Raw genomic sequence first — 14,005 nt, 5'->3', positions numbered from 1 at the left:
ATGGTTGGTTAAGGTCTCAAGACAATGGAGATGCCACTACAAGGGACAAGCATGCATGGTGGGGTAAGGTCTCAAGACAATGGAGATGCCACTACAAGGGACAAGCATGCATGGTGGGGTAAGGTCTCAAGACAATGGAGATGCCACTACAAGGGACAAGCATGCATGGTGGGGTAAGGTCTCAAGACAATGGAGATGCCACTACAAGGGACAAGCATGCATGGTGGGGTAAGGTCTCAAGACAATGGAGATGCCACTACAAGGGACAAGCATGCATGGTGGGGTAAGGTCTCAAGACAATGGAGATGCCACTACAAGGGACAAGCATGCATGGTGGGGTAAGGTCTCAAGACAATGGAGATGCCACTACAAGGAACAAGCATGCATGGTGGGTTAAGGTCTCAAGACAATGGATTATTAGTTTATCATATCTCATCTACCATTTACCATACTTGTAACCCCTATATATATGGGATGTTCTCATAAGCAAATCAATCAAGCAAATAAGATTCTCCTTTTTTTTTTGAAACACTAAATAAGATTCTCCTTATTTACTATATTTCTCTCTATACTTTCTAGATTAAACATCTCTCTATCTCTTGTTCTTCGATATGTTCTTCAATTTCTAAAAAAAGGTTTTGCTATGAATGATTGTAGAGTACCTTTGTCCTTTGCAGTATTCTGATCATTTATAACTATGTTTTTTTATATTTTTTCTGTTTTCGGGATGAAAAGTTTTGTCTCCGTCACTGATCAGAGGTAAAGACAAGGTATGGACATAAAGCCATGTCTTCACACTATCTGCATGTAAAACTCCATTTCTATCACCATCACTACAGTTTGAAGATTTATACTTGTTTGACAACCCAAGCGACGATGAAATCTCCTTTCTCTCGTTTATCCACAAAACAGTTGTCTTTGAGAACCTGAACTCTTCCTAAATAACAACAAACTTGGTGCCGTAGAGCTCAAGAAAATGAGTGTTACCAACTGAGGAATACGATCTCAAAATTTCGACAAGGTAAAATTGAATATTTTTAACGACTGGGAGCGTTTCAAAGTGTATATCAGGGACTATCCGCTTTCCTCGGCACAGTTTTCTTTAGGAATGCTTGCAAGTTGCAACACTTGCAAACTGAATATTTTTAAAATATTAGGAGCGTTTCGAAGAGCGTTTAGTTTCAAAAATAATTCGAAAAAAAGCAACACAAAACATAATTTGATCTAATTACAACTCACGAAGACTAGGAATAAACCATCTCGCGTGACCATTCTTGTCAACCTCTAGGATCATCTCCAACACTTGAACCGAAAGATCTCCACAATAAAGAGACCTATCTCTGTAATAAATCGAGTTTGGTCTACTCCCATCAACTCCTGGTACAGTCACACCAAGATCAGTGATCCAAGACTCTTCCCCTAATGACTCCACCTCATCCCAACTTGTCCCATCTGAATTCATCTTTAAAATGTTGAAAACCTGCTTTAACCGGTTCTTAACCATCAAAACCTCTCCAGAGACGGTAACACCGATCTTACCTCGCCGTCTTTGATCATCCCTAAACGGATCATCATCAACGTTGTCTAGTAACGCTCTAGGGAGTTCTTGTGAGCAATCCAAGATTCTGATTCGGTTTAGACCTGTCAAAATGTAAAGATTGTTGTCTTTGTAGACAATATCTTGACATCCATGAAGATTCTCAGGACCTTCTTTTGTAGGTATCTCTCTCCAGAAATCGAATCCATTCTTAGTATACATTATATAAGATAGACCTATCGACCAGACGACTAAGTAACCTTTGGTTTTCTCGTCGACCCATAAAACCGCTTTTGTCCGGTTTAGAACGTTTCTTGCCGGTGCTGATGATTGATTGATCATGAAGTTGAATGCGTTGTTTTGTAATCTATGAACTTGTAGCCTCCCTTGGTGTGACTCTAATGGCGGAAGATCGATTCTCTCACGTGTGAAAACATTCAAAACGTATAGATTTGATCGTAGGTCTAACATTAAAAGCCAGCTTCCAGAAGTTGCTATACACTGGTGTGTGGAGAAGTCATTGCCAAGGTTTCTCAGTGTGTAAAGTTTACCTTCTTGGGGATTGAACACTTGACATGTAGAGCTCTTTGGTCTTCTACGAGGGAAGATTATTATCCATGGAAACTTGTCTTGTATTGAAGAAATTTGTTTGCAAACTACGTGCCAATTCTTGCAAACGGATCGAGCTTTTAGATAATTAATGATGCTCAAACGTTCAAGGATTGATTGGAGAACGTCAGCGTTAAGCTCCGACCACTTGACATTGTTCGACATTGAGATTTGAGACTTTTACCTCAGACGAGTTGTAAAGGTTTATGTAATGGTTTTAAATTTTAATTAAACTTCCTTTTCCAACTAGGAATAGGAAAAGTTTTATTCCTAGTCAAACTATGTTAAGTGTATCGTAATCCTCATCCGTGTGTATTAGTATTACTTATTCTAGTAATAAATAATTTTGAAAGTTGCATCGTTGTCAAATAATCTTTCGTCTACACAAAATTCCTTAATCATTCGTCTAGGAAAACGATGCATCTGTTTGTTTTGGAATTTTGTAGTAGACGAATGATGATAATAAATTAATAATAGACAAATAATTAAAAGATTTTTGTAATATTAAAATAATAATAATAATATAGAAAATATAAAAAAAAGTCTATATGAAAAAAGGTCGGTCAAGATCAAAATTAGACCAGCTCTTTTTTCCTTATTCTAGAATGATACAAGAAACTGCAGACACCTTTCACATCCCAAATTTATAAATATATTTGGATGTTTAATTAGGTTGTATCTTAGCTTCATTATTGCATCGAGGACAACCAACTAAAACACTAGTCCTATGATCTTACTAAAAATATCCAAAACAAACAGATGCTTAATCTTGAATCATCAAATCCGACAACCAGAAGGCACAATCGTGCCACGAACCGAACCACCAACGTTCTCACACAAAGCCGTCGCCAAGCCATCCCTCCCATTGTACATCAAGTTGATATTTGACAGCTCAACGTCTTGACAAGGAAACGTTTTACTACACTGCATGTTCAAAGCCGCTTGGCTCGTCGAAGTTCCCCAGATTTTGTTGTACTTCACGTTTCTGATCTGAACATGAGAATTATACTTTCCAGGACTATCGCATTGTCCATGAGGACAATACTGTTGATCGATGACGATAGGATTTCCGACATTGAGCATTTGGATATTGTCGTACACGAAGTTCGAGACCGAAATTTCCGAGACCGACTTAGCATATGTTTTGATCCGTAAACCGTCGGTTGTACCGTTGAAAACCGAGTTTCTCACGGTTAAGCCCTCGACGTTCTTCTCATCTTTATACCGGCCAAGGCTTCCGACACTAATCCCGTGCCCTGGTCCGCACCTAGGAATATATCATAAGATCGGTAAATTGAATCCACATAGACAAAAGAAAATAAAAATAATTTCATGGTTAACCAAAAAGAAAGGTAAAATCGAAGAATATAATATATCCTATGGTTGACGTAACACAACTTTTAATATTTTTTGTTAAAAGGTTTGCTAAATTTAAGCTAATCAATTTTAGCTTAAACTATATATTGAATTCACATAGAAACATTGTAGACCGAAACAACTAAAAAAGAACTTATTGATTAACCAAAAAAGCAATCAGAATATTCTCATATATCTTATGGTATATGTAACTTTACATATATTTTGTTAAGAAGTTTGCTATATTTCCGCTAGTCAAATTTGAGTCTAAACTATAATTAAGGCGAATTAATATACCTGACATTAGAGATATCCAAGTTGGTAATTCCGTCAAGTATTGCGATGCAGTCGTCACCGGTTGCTATGGTGACGTTGTAAATATGCATATCCTTGGATTTACCAATCTTGATACCGTCGGTATTAGGGCTATCTCCAGGAGCCGTGATGGTCACGCCTGTAATGTTAAAATCCTCGACCGAGAATAAGTTGAAGTGACCCATTTTGCTGTTGATAGATCTCAGACCGTTGATCCTCGAGTATCTAACGAACGCAAACCCTATGTTGATAGCTAGTGTACGACACTTAGGGTTTTTGTCGCAATCATTGAGGGACCATGAGTAAGATCCTTGACCATCAAGTAACCCTCCTCCCGTAACGGTGAGATTGTCTACGTACCGGAACTCGATCCATTCTTCTTGTTTGATGAGGTTAGGATCCCGTGGAGCCGACAAGGTTCCGCTGATTATAAAAGTGATATAACTTTTACAAGGACCAGAGAGAGTTATTTGACTGAGATAGAATGTTCCGAGAGGTATATAGACCGTTGAGCTTCCACCACTCCATTGACAAGCCTCGTTCCAGGCCTTTGTGATCGCTATGGCGTTATCTCTTTTGCCGTCGCCACTAGCACCGTAGTTTCTGACGTCGAAGACCTTATCTCCTTTGTAATATTCATTAATGGGGGCACTTGAGACGGCGAGGGAGAATAAGAAGAGAGACGAGACACACAAGATCAGAAACCTAGACGCCATCTCGATCGATTTCACTTCTTTTTTTTCAACTTTTGGTTTAGATGAGGCAAAGCCAAGCGTTTGAGCTTCTTTATTTATAGGGTAACAAGATAAGAATATTTATGACATTGAAAGTCTAATGAACATATAAGGGAAACACAATCGATTACTACCATACATATGGAAAATAATTAGTGTTAGAATATTATCAAGATGTAATTAATATTTTTGTGTGATTTGTAACTCAATGTCGATTCTACCCTTTTTTCACTTTTTATTGATAAAAGTTAAATTCTATTAACAAAAGCAAAAATGTTGTTACATTTCTTAGGTTAGCATACTACACATCTCCGGTAAAAAAAAGACCCAAAGAGATGGAAAAGAAACACGAGCTGGAATATGGATGTATGGATATATATGATTTGTGTGTGTGGGAGTGTTAAAATATGTGTATACTATTTTATGTTACATAGTAATGGAGCTTATATGTATGAATTATTCAATTTAAATATCACATTAAGATAAGTATATGTTTACCCTAAACTGGGTGTTGTATATGTCCAATACGAGATGCCTTTATCTTCTGAAGGATTTTCTTATCTAACATAATTCGAGTTGCCAAAAAGAAATACAAATCTATATAATCACTAAGCTAAACCTTTTTTAGTAGATATGATTTGATGTAATAAGGAAATGATCAGCTATTGATATAACTTTCATTATAACGGGGTGTAATAAGGAAATGATTAAAATAAAATGGAAAACTAAATTGATATGACCGTTTTTTACTTAATTTGGTGCGTTTATGGGTCTGATTGGTAATGGCTGTAACTTTAAAATTTTTGCTGTAGACTTTTTGCTGTGGCTTTACATTTTATTACCGTAGAATTTTATGGAAAGCACTAAAAAATTGCTTTGGATATTTAGCTCTGCAGAGCATTTGTACAGCTGTAGGTTATTTTAAGAGCTGTGGTTTCAAAAAAAAAAGCTAAAGTTTGATTGCTCTGAATTTGGTGCTATAGAAATAAATAGGGCTATGGACAGCATCTACAACAACTACCAATCACCCCCAATTTTTAAATGTGGCAAAAGCATACAAATAGAAATTATCTACTTATAGTGAAATTTAGCAATGTTTCAAAAACATGAGGAGGCCCAAGTCCAGTGTTAGTGAAGCAATCAGCTTAGTAGATGGGTACAAGAAAGCCCAATAGGTGTCTGGGTTGTTGACATGTTAGTGCTGTTCGTTTTATAAACGCCGGATTGGCGGCAGATGCTGTACAAACAAAGCAACACGGATCTATTTATTCAGCCGCAACGTCAACTTCAACCCAGCAAATACGACGCTGAAAATTTCAGCGGCAGCGGCAACCCCGTTTTCATGCCTCCGATTGTCCGTTGCGACTACTTTTAATTAGAACACCAAAGAATTTGTTTCTGTCCTAGCTGTATTTCTTTGACACCGCCGCTGATCACAGCGTCGGAGAAAAGAAATCTAAGACGTATAATAGTTTCTTTTATCTTATTAACTTAGCCAATAGACTTATTTATACAAATATACAACTTGTCTAGCAATTTTTTTTACATAAAAGAATGGAAAATCTAACATATAAATTAATGCTAATAGTTACATGGAAATATATTTTAAGCGATGTCGTAATCACCGAGATCTCTTAATACGCTCCCGAAAGCTACACATGCGAATATGAACGGACCATCAAAGATCCATGCTCATAGTTCACGTAGTGTCATCAATCATACGTAGCCCTCTTTGTAGTATGAGACCACATATTTCTTCTCCGACTTCCTTCTTTTTTTTTTCTTTTTAAAATCAACACCATGAAGAATTAAAAGCATGACGTAAAGCCGTAATGAAACCAGAGGCAGACTAAAATTAGATGGGTTTACCCCAGGGTCGGCTGAAAACTAGGGGCCAGCAATGCACCCACCCACAGGGCCTATTGCTGGAGGGGTCCCATAATTTTTTTTAATATAGTAGTGTAATTTTTTTTTGTAAACTATAAATATATTTTTTTAAGTAAAAAGAAATTAATAAATATGAAACTTATAAATCTAATTTTTTGGAAACAAAATCTTATTTATGTTAATTTGTATAAATTTTTACCAAATTATAATTTTTACCAAGTAGTAATTGTAATGTGAGTGTTTTAGCCATGAATATATCTCACCAAGATTGTTCATATTTCCTGGTCACTGAAACAACGATGCAATTTTAAAAGATTTCATTCTCAAGAAAAAAAAGCTATAAAAAAAGCAAGATTGTTTTATTTTTACGGTTTTTGCTTACTTTTTTAAACGAAACAAATTTTTTTACCTTGTAGCTCCAGTATCAACATTTCAATTTTATATTTAGTATATTTTTGCAATCTAAATATGAAAAAATCATATCAACAAAAAATAATCGTGTATATAAAAAAAATGTGGACATGGACACATCTAATGTTTTCAATTGTATTTTAATGTCTGTGTTAGTGGATGAGATCTTTTAAAAAAAAGAAATGATTGGTTATTTATTTTATTATTGTTTATACCACCTAATGTTTTCAATTGATTTTATTTCAATTTTTTAAGAGTTATAAAATAAATATACTATTACAATAATTTTTATATATAATTTTCTGTTTTTGACATCATTTTATATATATCATATATGTATATATATCAACGTTTACAAAAAAATATGTCGACATGGACATGAACTAAATATGTGGATGTGGACGACATATGTAGATAAAAATTTGTAGACAAAAGTGTTTTCATTACTTGAAAGAGAAACCAAAGGTCTGGAGACAATGACTCAGACCAAAATGTGAGGTGCGGATGTGGATGTGTTTATCTCATCTAAATCAAGAAAATGTTTTGTACATTTTAAAAATATTGGGTGAAAGCGTGAATAACCAAAACGTGAGGGACCACAATTAAAAAACCTGAAAATTCACCATTGTTGCTCTCACTCTCTAGCATGACCCAAATCACCAACTAGCAGCAGATCAAACTCGTTGACATCATCAGCTACATGAACTTCTCCGATTCCAGCCCTACTCTTCGTTTGTCGTCGCACAGGTTCAGTCGTCCTCCGCTGAAGTAGAGAGGTTCCGTCGTCACACATTCAAACACAACTTTCTTGTCTTATTCTTCCCCTTGCTCCTCCACATCTCCTTTTCACTGACACAGAACAAGCAATTATGAAATAGTTTTCATACCAAAACTTTGTGTCTTATGGTACCAAAAAGATGTCGTCATCAACTCATCTTCTACAATTCAAAATCCAAGGAAAACATTGAGGATTAAAGACAAACCTGGTGCTAACTTGACGTTTCTATGTCGTAGTGAGCGCAAGGGATCGAGCTCAGAGATAGATTGGGAGGTAGAGTTGGTTTGGTCAAAGAAACAAGCTCTTAAAAATTACCGAGAGAAAGACCTATGAATTTCTGAGGTTTGTGATATTATTATTGAGAAAGTAAAAAAATACAGAGAGAAAAACAAAATTTTCGAGAAAAATGTTGAGTTAGGAAGAAGGAGAGAGTTTGAAATTAGAATTAGGGGATTTGGAAAAGTAAAAGTAGATTTGAGATTTGAAATCAGAATTGGAGAGAGATATGAAATTAGGGTTGAGAATTTGTGAAATAGAAAGTGGATCTGCGTTTTGAAGGAGAGAAGAGAGATGAGAGAGGAGAGAGTAGAGAGTAGAGAAGAGAGAATATAATCATGGTTAGTCGTCTCTGGTTAGGTTAGTTTGGTCTGGTCAAAATTGGGGGTATGAAAGACATTCGATAGGCATAATGTGTCTAGCCAGTGGAGGTGTTTTGTTTTCATCGGTGTCTAAAAGTGTCTAAAAGTGTAATACATAATAAGACGAAAAGTGTCTCATAGAGTAAAAAATTCAACATTCAGATACTTGTCTAATACTACTAGTTATCGAAATCTGAGGTGTTTTGTTTTCATCGGTGATAACACTAATAAGGAAAAAGGGAGCATACTACTCCATAAGAAGTTCGAGGCGTAGATAAAGTATGCCGAAAAGGTTGGGGGTCATCGTATAAAATTTAAAACGAGTGATATCCAGAAGATGAAAAATGAATACACGGCACGCAATTCAAGGCCCCAAACGGGCGGGGGGCACACGTCACAGCGCAATCTTCTTCATCTTATTGTCTTTTTCTCACTTGATCATCAAATCTTTTTTTCTTATTCGACATACTAAACCAACCAACCAACCAGACATATCGTTAGGTCACTGGTAGATTTAGATTAAACCTTAAGGACAAAGACTAAACTGTTTGATTTTGAAATAAACTATACTATAAGAACTTGAGCACAAATCTGATTATGCGCCACATTAAGAAAATAAATATATATTAAATGATTATTTGATTTTCTTAATTTAGATTTAATAACGGCCAAAGCGGTGAGCTATCTATCGTTGCTTATAAATGGATCAAACCCGACGACTGTGTAGTTTCGTGTAGTTTACAAACAAATAATCCTTTCCCTGAAAAACAGATCCGAGTTTGAATCGGGATAAAAATGGAGAAAGCTATCGAGAGACAAAGAGTTCTTCTTGAACATCTCCGTCCTTCTTCTTCTTCCTCCCACAGTTTCGAGGGCTCTCTCTCTGTAAGCTTTCTCCCTCTCTCTGGATCATCTCGATCTCTAGGCTTCTCGTTTTCCGGATTGTTCTCGATCTTGATTACTTTTACTGAATTTTGGATTTTAATTTCGTTGAAGACTTGGGTTGTGTTTTGGTTTATTTGATTGAGATAGATAGATAGAGATATCTTCGTTTTCTTTGTTTGGTTCTTTGTTCGATTGGGTTGAATCATCAGTGTTGTGATGATGTGCTTTATTTTCACCATTTTCATTCATCTCTTTTACGAAAAAGTCAAAGCTTATCTCGACTAGTACTTATCCTCGAATCATTGCTTTAACGTGTATCTTTCCAACGTATCAGGCTTCTGCTTGCTTGGCTGGGGACAGTGCTGCTTATCAAAGGACCTCTCTCTATGGAGATGATGTTGTCATTGTCGCGTAAAGTCCATTTCTTTATGCTTTTGCTCTTTTTGGTCTTTGTTTTGTCAAGAATCACTCTGTATGCTTATTGTGATGAAACTCACCCCATTTTGATCCATTGCAGGGCACATAGGACTGCACTTTGCAAGTCCAAACGTGGCAACTTCAAGGATACTTACCCTGATGATCTTCTTGCACCTGTTTTGAGGGTCTGTCTGCTATCTCTTTTTTATTTATTCATTTACTTCCCACTTCTTTTTGTTTATGGTATTATCTTCTTGGTGCAGGCTTTGATAGAGAAGACAAATCTAGACCCAAGTGAAGTTGGTGACATTGTTGTTGGTACTGTTTTGGCACCTGGTTCTCAGAGAGCCAGCGAATGCAGGATGTCTGCTTTCTATGCTGGTTTCCCTGGTATGTTTTTAATATATACAGCGATGCGAATCTTTGTGTCTGTTTGCTGTGTGCTCATGTTGTTATGTCCTTTGGTGCAGAAACCGTGGCGGTGAGGACCGTGAATAGACAGTGCTCCTCTGGGCTTCAGGCTGTTGCTGACGTTGCCGCTGCCATCAAAGCTGGATTTTATGATATTGGTTAGAGACTAACCTCTCTTTGATTACATTAACTGATGTCTTTCTTCTCGTATAGCTGACGATGGTGTTGGATTCAGGTATTGGGGCTGGATTGGAGTCCATGACTACCAACCCAATGGCATGGGAAGGGTCAGTCAACCCAGCGGTACTGTCTCTTTGTCCTCTCTTCTATGGATTCTCAACTGGCTCTGTTTAGTTTATAGGTCACTATAAAACGTATTGTGGTATTGCAGGTGAAGAAGTTTGAGCAAGCACAGAATTGTCTTCTCCCTATGGGTGTTACTTCCGAAAATGTAGCACACCGCTTTGGTGTCTCAAGGCAGGAGCAAGATCAGGCTGCTGTAAGGCCACTGAACTTTTAGATAAACCCATTAATTTTGATCTCCGAATGCTAAGCTATCGAGTCATATTGCTAGGTTGACTCGCACAGGAAGGCAGCTGCTGCTACTGCTGCTGGTAAGTTCAAGGATGAGATCATTCCAGTTAAAACCAAGGTATTTTCCAGATCCTTTATTCAACAACTGTTAACATTTAAGACTTCTACTGGTGCCTTACTTACTGAACTTCATTGTGTTTTGTGTTTCAGCTTGTTGACCCAAAGACAGGGGATGAGACACCCATTACAGTTTCTGTTGATGATGGGATCCGAGCAAGCACCACCCTTGCTACTCTCGGGAAGCTGAAGCCAGTGTTTAAGAAGGATGGCACAACAACCGCTGGTACTTTTCCCCAAAACGAATCTCATTGTAGAGAAAACAGTTTTTTTTAATCGCACTTTTGAATCCATTGCTTCGTTTGCTCTTATCTCAAACAGGAAACTCCAGCCAAGTAAGTGATGGTGCAGGGGCGGTTCTCCTCATGAGGAGAAGTGTTGCTACGCGAAAAGGACTTCCCGTTCTTGGTGTATTCAGGTGGGTGATAATTTCTAAAAAAAACCTATAATCGTACAAGTCGGCACATATTGGTGATGTCTGTCTATTTACACAGATAAGAGATCATAATTTTTTCTTCTATTGTTGGAAAATTGCAGGACATTTGCTGCAGTTGGTGTTGATCCAGCAATCATGGGTGTCGGTCCAGCAGTTGCCATTCCAGCTGCAGTTAAGGCAGCTGGTTTAGAGCTAGATGACATCGACTTGTTTGAGATCAACGAGGTAAATAAGCAAGCACTCTCAGGATCTTCTTACCACATACTTTTTCCAAAAACCTTCTGATGATAATCGTCTGTGTAAATCCTTGTGTGTTTCAGGCATTTGCATCTCAGTTTGTTTATTGCCGTAACAAATTGGGACTTGACGCAGAGAAAATCAATGTCAACGGTGGCGCAATGGCCATAGGACATCCTTTGGGCGCTACAGGTATATAAGGACAAAGCTATGAAATTTAGTATTCTCATTTCAATTCAACAAGCCAAAGAGACTTGGTTAATGAGCTCATCTAAGCTCTCAACCAGAACAATCTACTGATGCATCCTTATAAGTTTGCCTTCACAGTCTCCTCTCTAACCAACTCACATTTCCTCAAGTTTGCTACATTTAGTCCTACGCAAGGTTCAGTAGAACTATAGCTAAGTGACCAAGATCAACTAATGCATGTTTAAATGTCTCATAGGAGCACGTTGCGTTGCTACTTTGTTGCACGAGATGAAACGCCGTGGAAAAGACTGCCGTTTTGGGGTAGTGTCGATGTGCATTGGTATGCATCTCTCTCATTACTCATACGATCTCTAAATTGGTGTCTGAAAATGTTATTGTTGATTGGGAAAAATGTGGCAGGGACGGGGATGGGTGCAGCGGCTGTGTTTGAGAGAGGAGATGGAGTTGATGAACTTCGCAATGCAAGGAAAGTTGAAGCGCAAGGCTTTTTGTCGAAGGACGCTCGTTAAAGATAACTGATGTGTACAAGCATCAAACACACATTTCAATTCTTCAAATATTACATCTCAGCACTCTATTCTCGTCTTGGAGAGATACTGATCCTTTTCTTTTTTCTTCAGTTTATTATAGTTATTTGAATAAAGCATTACAATCAATGTTTGCTCGAGTCTTGTATTCTTCTTGACCGGGTGGTGTTTTTAGTATATCCTTTTTTTTTATTTGACGGGGAATCTTCTAGTCGATGGAATCTTATATGAATGGATAATATTGTTCTTCTCGAATTTCAGTTGCATCTGGATATAAGGATATTATTGAAATTTCAGCTGCCAGCAACTTCTTTAGATTTCAATGGATATGTGTGAAATGTTCAGCTTTTTTTGAAAAAAAATGTTCAGCTAAAGTCTGTTTTGACCTTCGATGTCGTCTGATAGTTACAGAAGCTAGTTACTTCCTTCTCCTTTCAGAACTATAATACAAGTAAAAGAATGATATCGAATAACAATTGGGGTGGTGGCGCAGTTGGCTAGCGCGTCGGTCTCATAGCTACTGAGTGATCCGGAGGTCGAGAGTTCGAGCCTCTCTCACCCCATTAATTTTTTTTTTTCCTTTCCAAAAATCCAATCTTGATTACCTTACGTACTGATTATTAACGAGTTGGTCCATTCCCCTCGAGTCCTCGACCAGCTACTGAAACTATACGTTTTGTTGTTTGGTTTCATGTCGGGTCATCCATCTAAATCCAATCCAGCCAAAATAATAAAAAAAACTAAAAACACCCATTTTACGCTAATATTGTACACGAAAATCACTTATTAGAAGTTTAGGGTGCTTGACAAAAAAAAAAGAAGAATATTAGGGTACAGGATGTAAAAGGTCATGTATTCTAATAAACATGAAAACGTTGACAGAAACAATTTAATAAACATGCAAGTATAACTCAGGATAATACTTGAATAGATAGGTGCGGACATGGGTGCATGTAGAGTGACTAAAACATTTTAGAAAAATAATTCATATAAATTTGCTCTCGTAAACTTAAGTTACAATCGTTGACAAAAGAAAAACTTACTCTCATAAGCCGGAAAAATGGGCTATTAAATCTCCAACTATTTGAAATCAGTACTTTTAATACTCAACTATCACTTGTTAAGATTTAATCATGAATTTATTGTTGACTGCGCGTAAAATCGGACTTGAAAAAGTCAAACATTATTTATTAAACAGAAACATGAATTACAATAAAAAAAATCGGTTTGGCTTTCATAAACCCATAAATCGATGCATTCTAAAAGAGAACAAGCGAATATTATTGTTAAAGAAAGGAATTGTGTTCTCCATTTTCAGTGTCGAAAGTTTTATATTCTCACCGGAACTTTTTTTTTCTTTTCGAAAATCTTCTCTATTATCTTACATAGTTGATTTTAAGAATTTATGGGTTTTAAAAAGCCAAACCAATCCCATTTCTAATCGTAATTCATGTAATAATTAACGTTTGACTTTTTAATGTCTAATTTTGCGCAATCAACAATAACTCTAGGATTAAATTTGGGCAAGAGATAGTTGAGTATTAAAAGTGCCGATTTCAAATAGTTGGGGATTTAAAATCCCATTTTCCCCTCATAAGCCTTTAAACATCCATATTATTCTATCTAAATTACTGGAAATAATTCAAATACGCACATAAATTTCTATAAACTAGGATCGGTCCGCCCTACGGGCGAGAAGTTATTATAAAAATTATTTTACATGAATTTATATTAACTTATGAAACATTTAAAATTATTATGCATTGAAAATAATATTATAAACAAAAAATAATGGAAATAATTCTGAGATCATATTGTTATTGTTAATAAACATTTTTGATCTGAATTAAAATCACAACAACTTTCATTATTCTCTATCGTTAAATAATACAATATTAACAAAAATAATTAAGAAAATGTAATAATAGAAATATTCTTATTATTTCTATTTCAATTTGACATAGTA

General features: G+C 36.4%; 3 protein-coding genes and 1 non-coding gene across 4 annotated transcripts; 2 read left to right on the top strand and 2 right to left on the bottom strand.

Annotated features, from left to right (window-relative positions):
• Window positions 1-1,228: 1,228 nt before the first annotated feature.
• Window positions 1,229-2,311, bottom strand: LOC106334069 (putative F-box protein At4g22180). Its single transcript, XM_013772423.1, has one exon. The coding sequence runs from the start codon at window positions 2,309-2,311 to the stop codon at window positions 1,229-1,231; it is 1,083 nt and encodes a 360-aa protein (XP_013627877.1).
• A 539-nt stretch (window positions 2,312-2,850) lies between these two features.
• Window positions 2,851-4,560, bottom strand: LOC106333568 (exopolygalacturonase-like). Its single transcript, XM_013772004.1, has 2 exons — window positions 3,800-4,560; window positions 2,851-3,413 (listed from the first exon to the last, which is right to left on the bottom strand). The coding sequence occupies exons 1-2, from the start codon at window positions 4,531-4,533 to the stop codon at window positions 2,924-2,926; spliced, it is 1,224 nt and encodes a 407-aa protein (XP_013627458.1). The 5' UTR covers window positions 4,534-4,560; the 3' UTR covers window positions 2,851-2,923.
• Window positions 4,561-8,951: 4,391 nt separating this feature from the next.
• Window positions 8,952-12,294, top strand: LOC106336485 (3-ketoacyl-CoA thiolase 2, peroxisomal-like). The gene is made up of 14 exons (XM_013775320.1): window positions 8,952-9,150; window positions 9,485-9,561; window positions 9,668-9,752; window positions 9,831-9,957; window positions 10,038-10,136; window positions 10,214-10,281; window positions 10,370-10,477; window positions 10,553-10,630; window positions 10,723-10,855; window positions 10,951-11,047; window positions 11,167-11,290; window positions 11,386-11,494; window positions 11,748-11,831; window positions 11,912-12,294. Exons 1-14 carry the CDS (start codon window positions 9,061-9,063, stop codon window positions 12,019-12,021), a joined length of 1,389 nt encoding a protein of 462 aa, XP_013630774.1. The 5' UTR covers window positions 8,952-9,060; the 3' UTR covers window positions 12,022-12,294.
• A 223-nt stretch (window positions 12,295-12,517) lies between these two features.
• On the top strand, window positions 12,518-12,602 carry TRNAM-CAU. Its single transcript is given in 2 exon segments — window positions 12,518-12,555; window positions 12,567-12,602. It is a non-coding gene; the product is annotated as a tRNA-Met (tRNA).
• The last annotated feature ends 1,403 nt before the right edge of the window (window positions 12,603-14,005 follow it).

The sequence above is a fragment of the Brassica oleracea genome, chromosome C3 (assembly GCF_000695525.1).
Source record: "Brassica oleracea var. oleracea cultivar TO1000 chromosome C3, BOL, whole genome shotgun sequence".
Classification (NCBI taxonomy): domain Eukaryota; kingdom Viridiplantae; phylum Streptophyta; class Magnoliopsida; order Brassicales; family Brassicaceae; genus Brassica; species Brassica oleracea.
The sequence above is the reverse complement of the archived record's forward strand: the minus strand, read 5'-3'. Positions and strand labels throughout refer to the sequence as shown.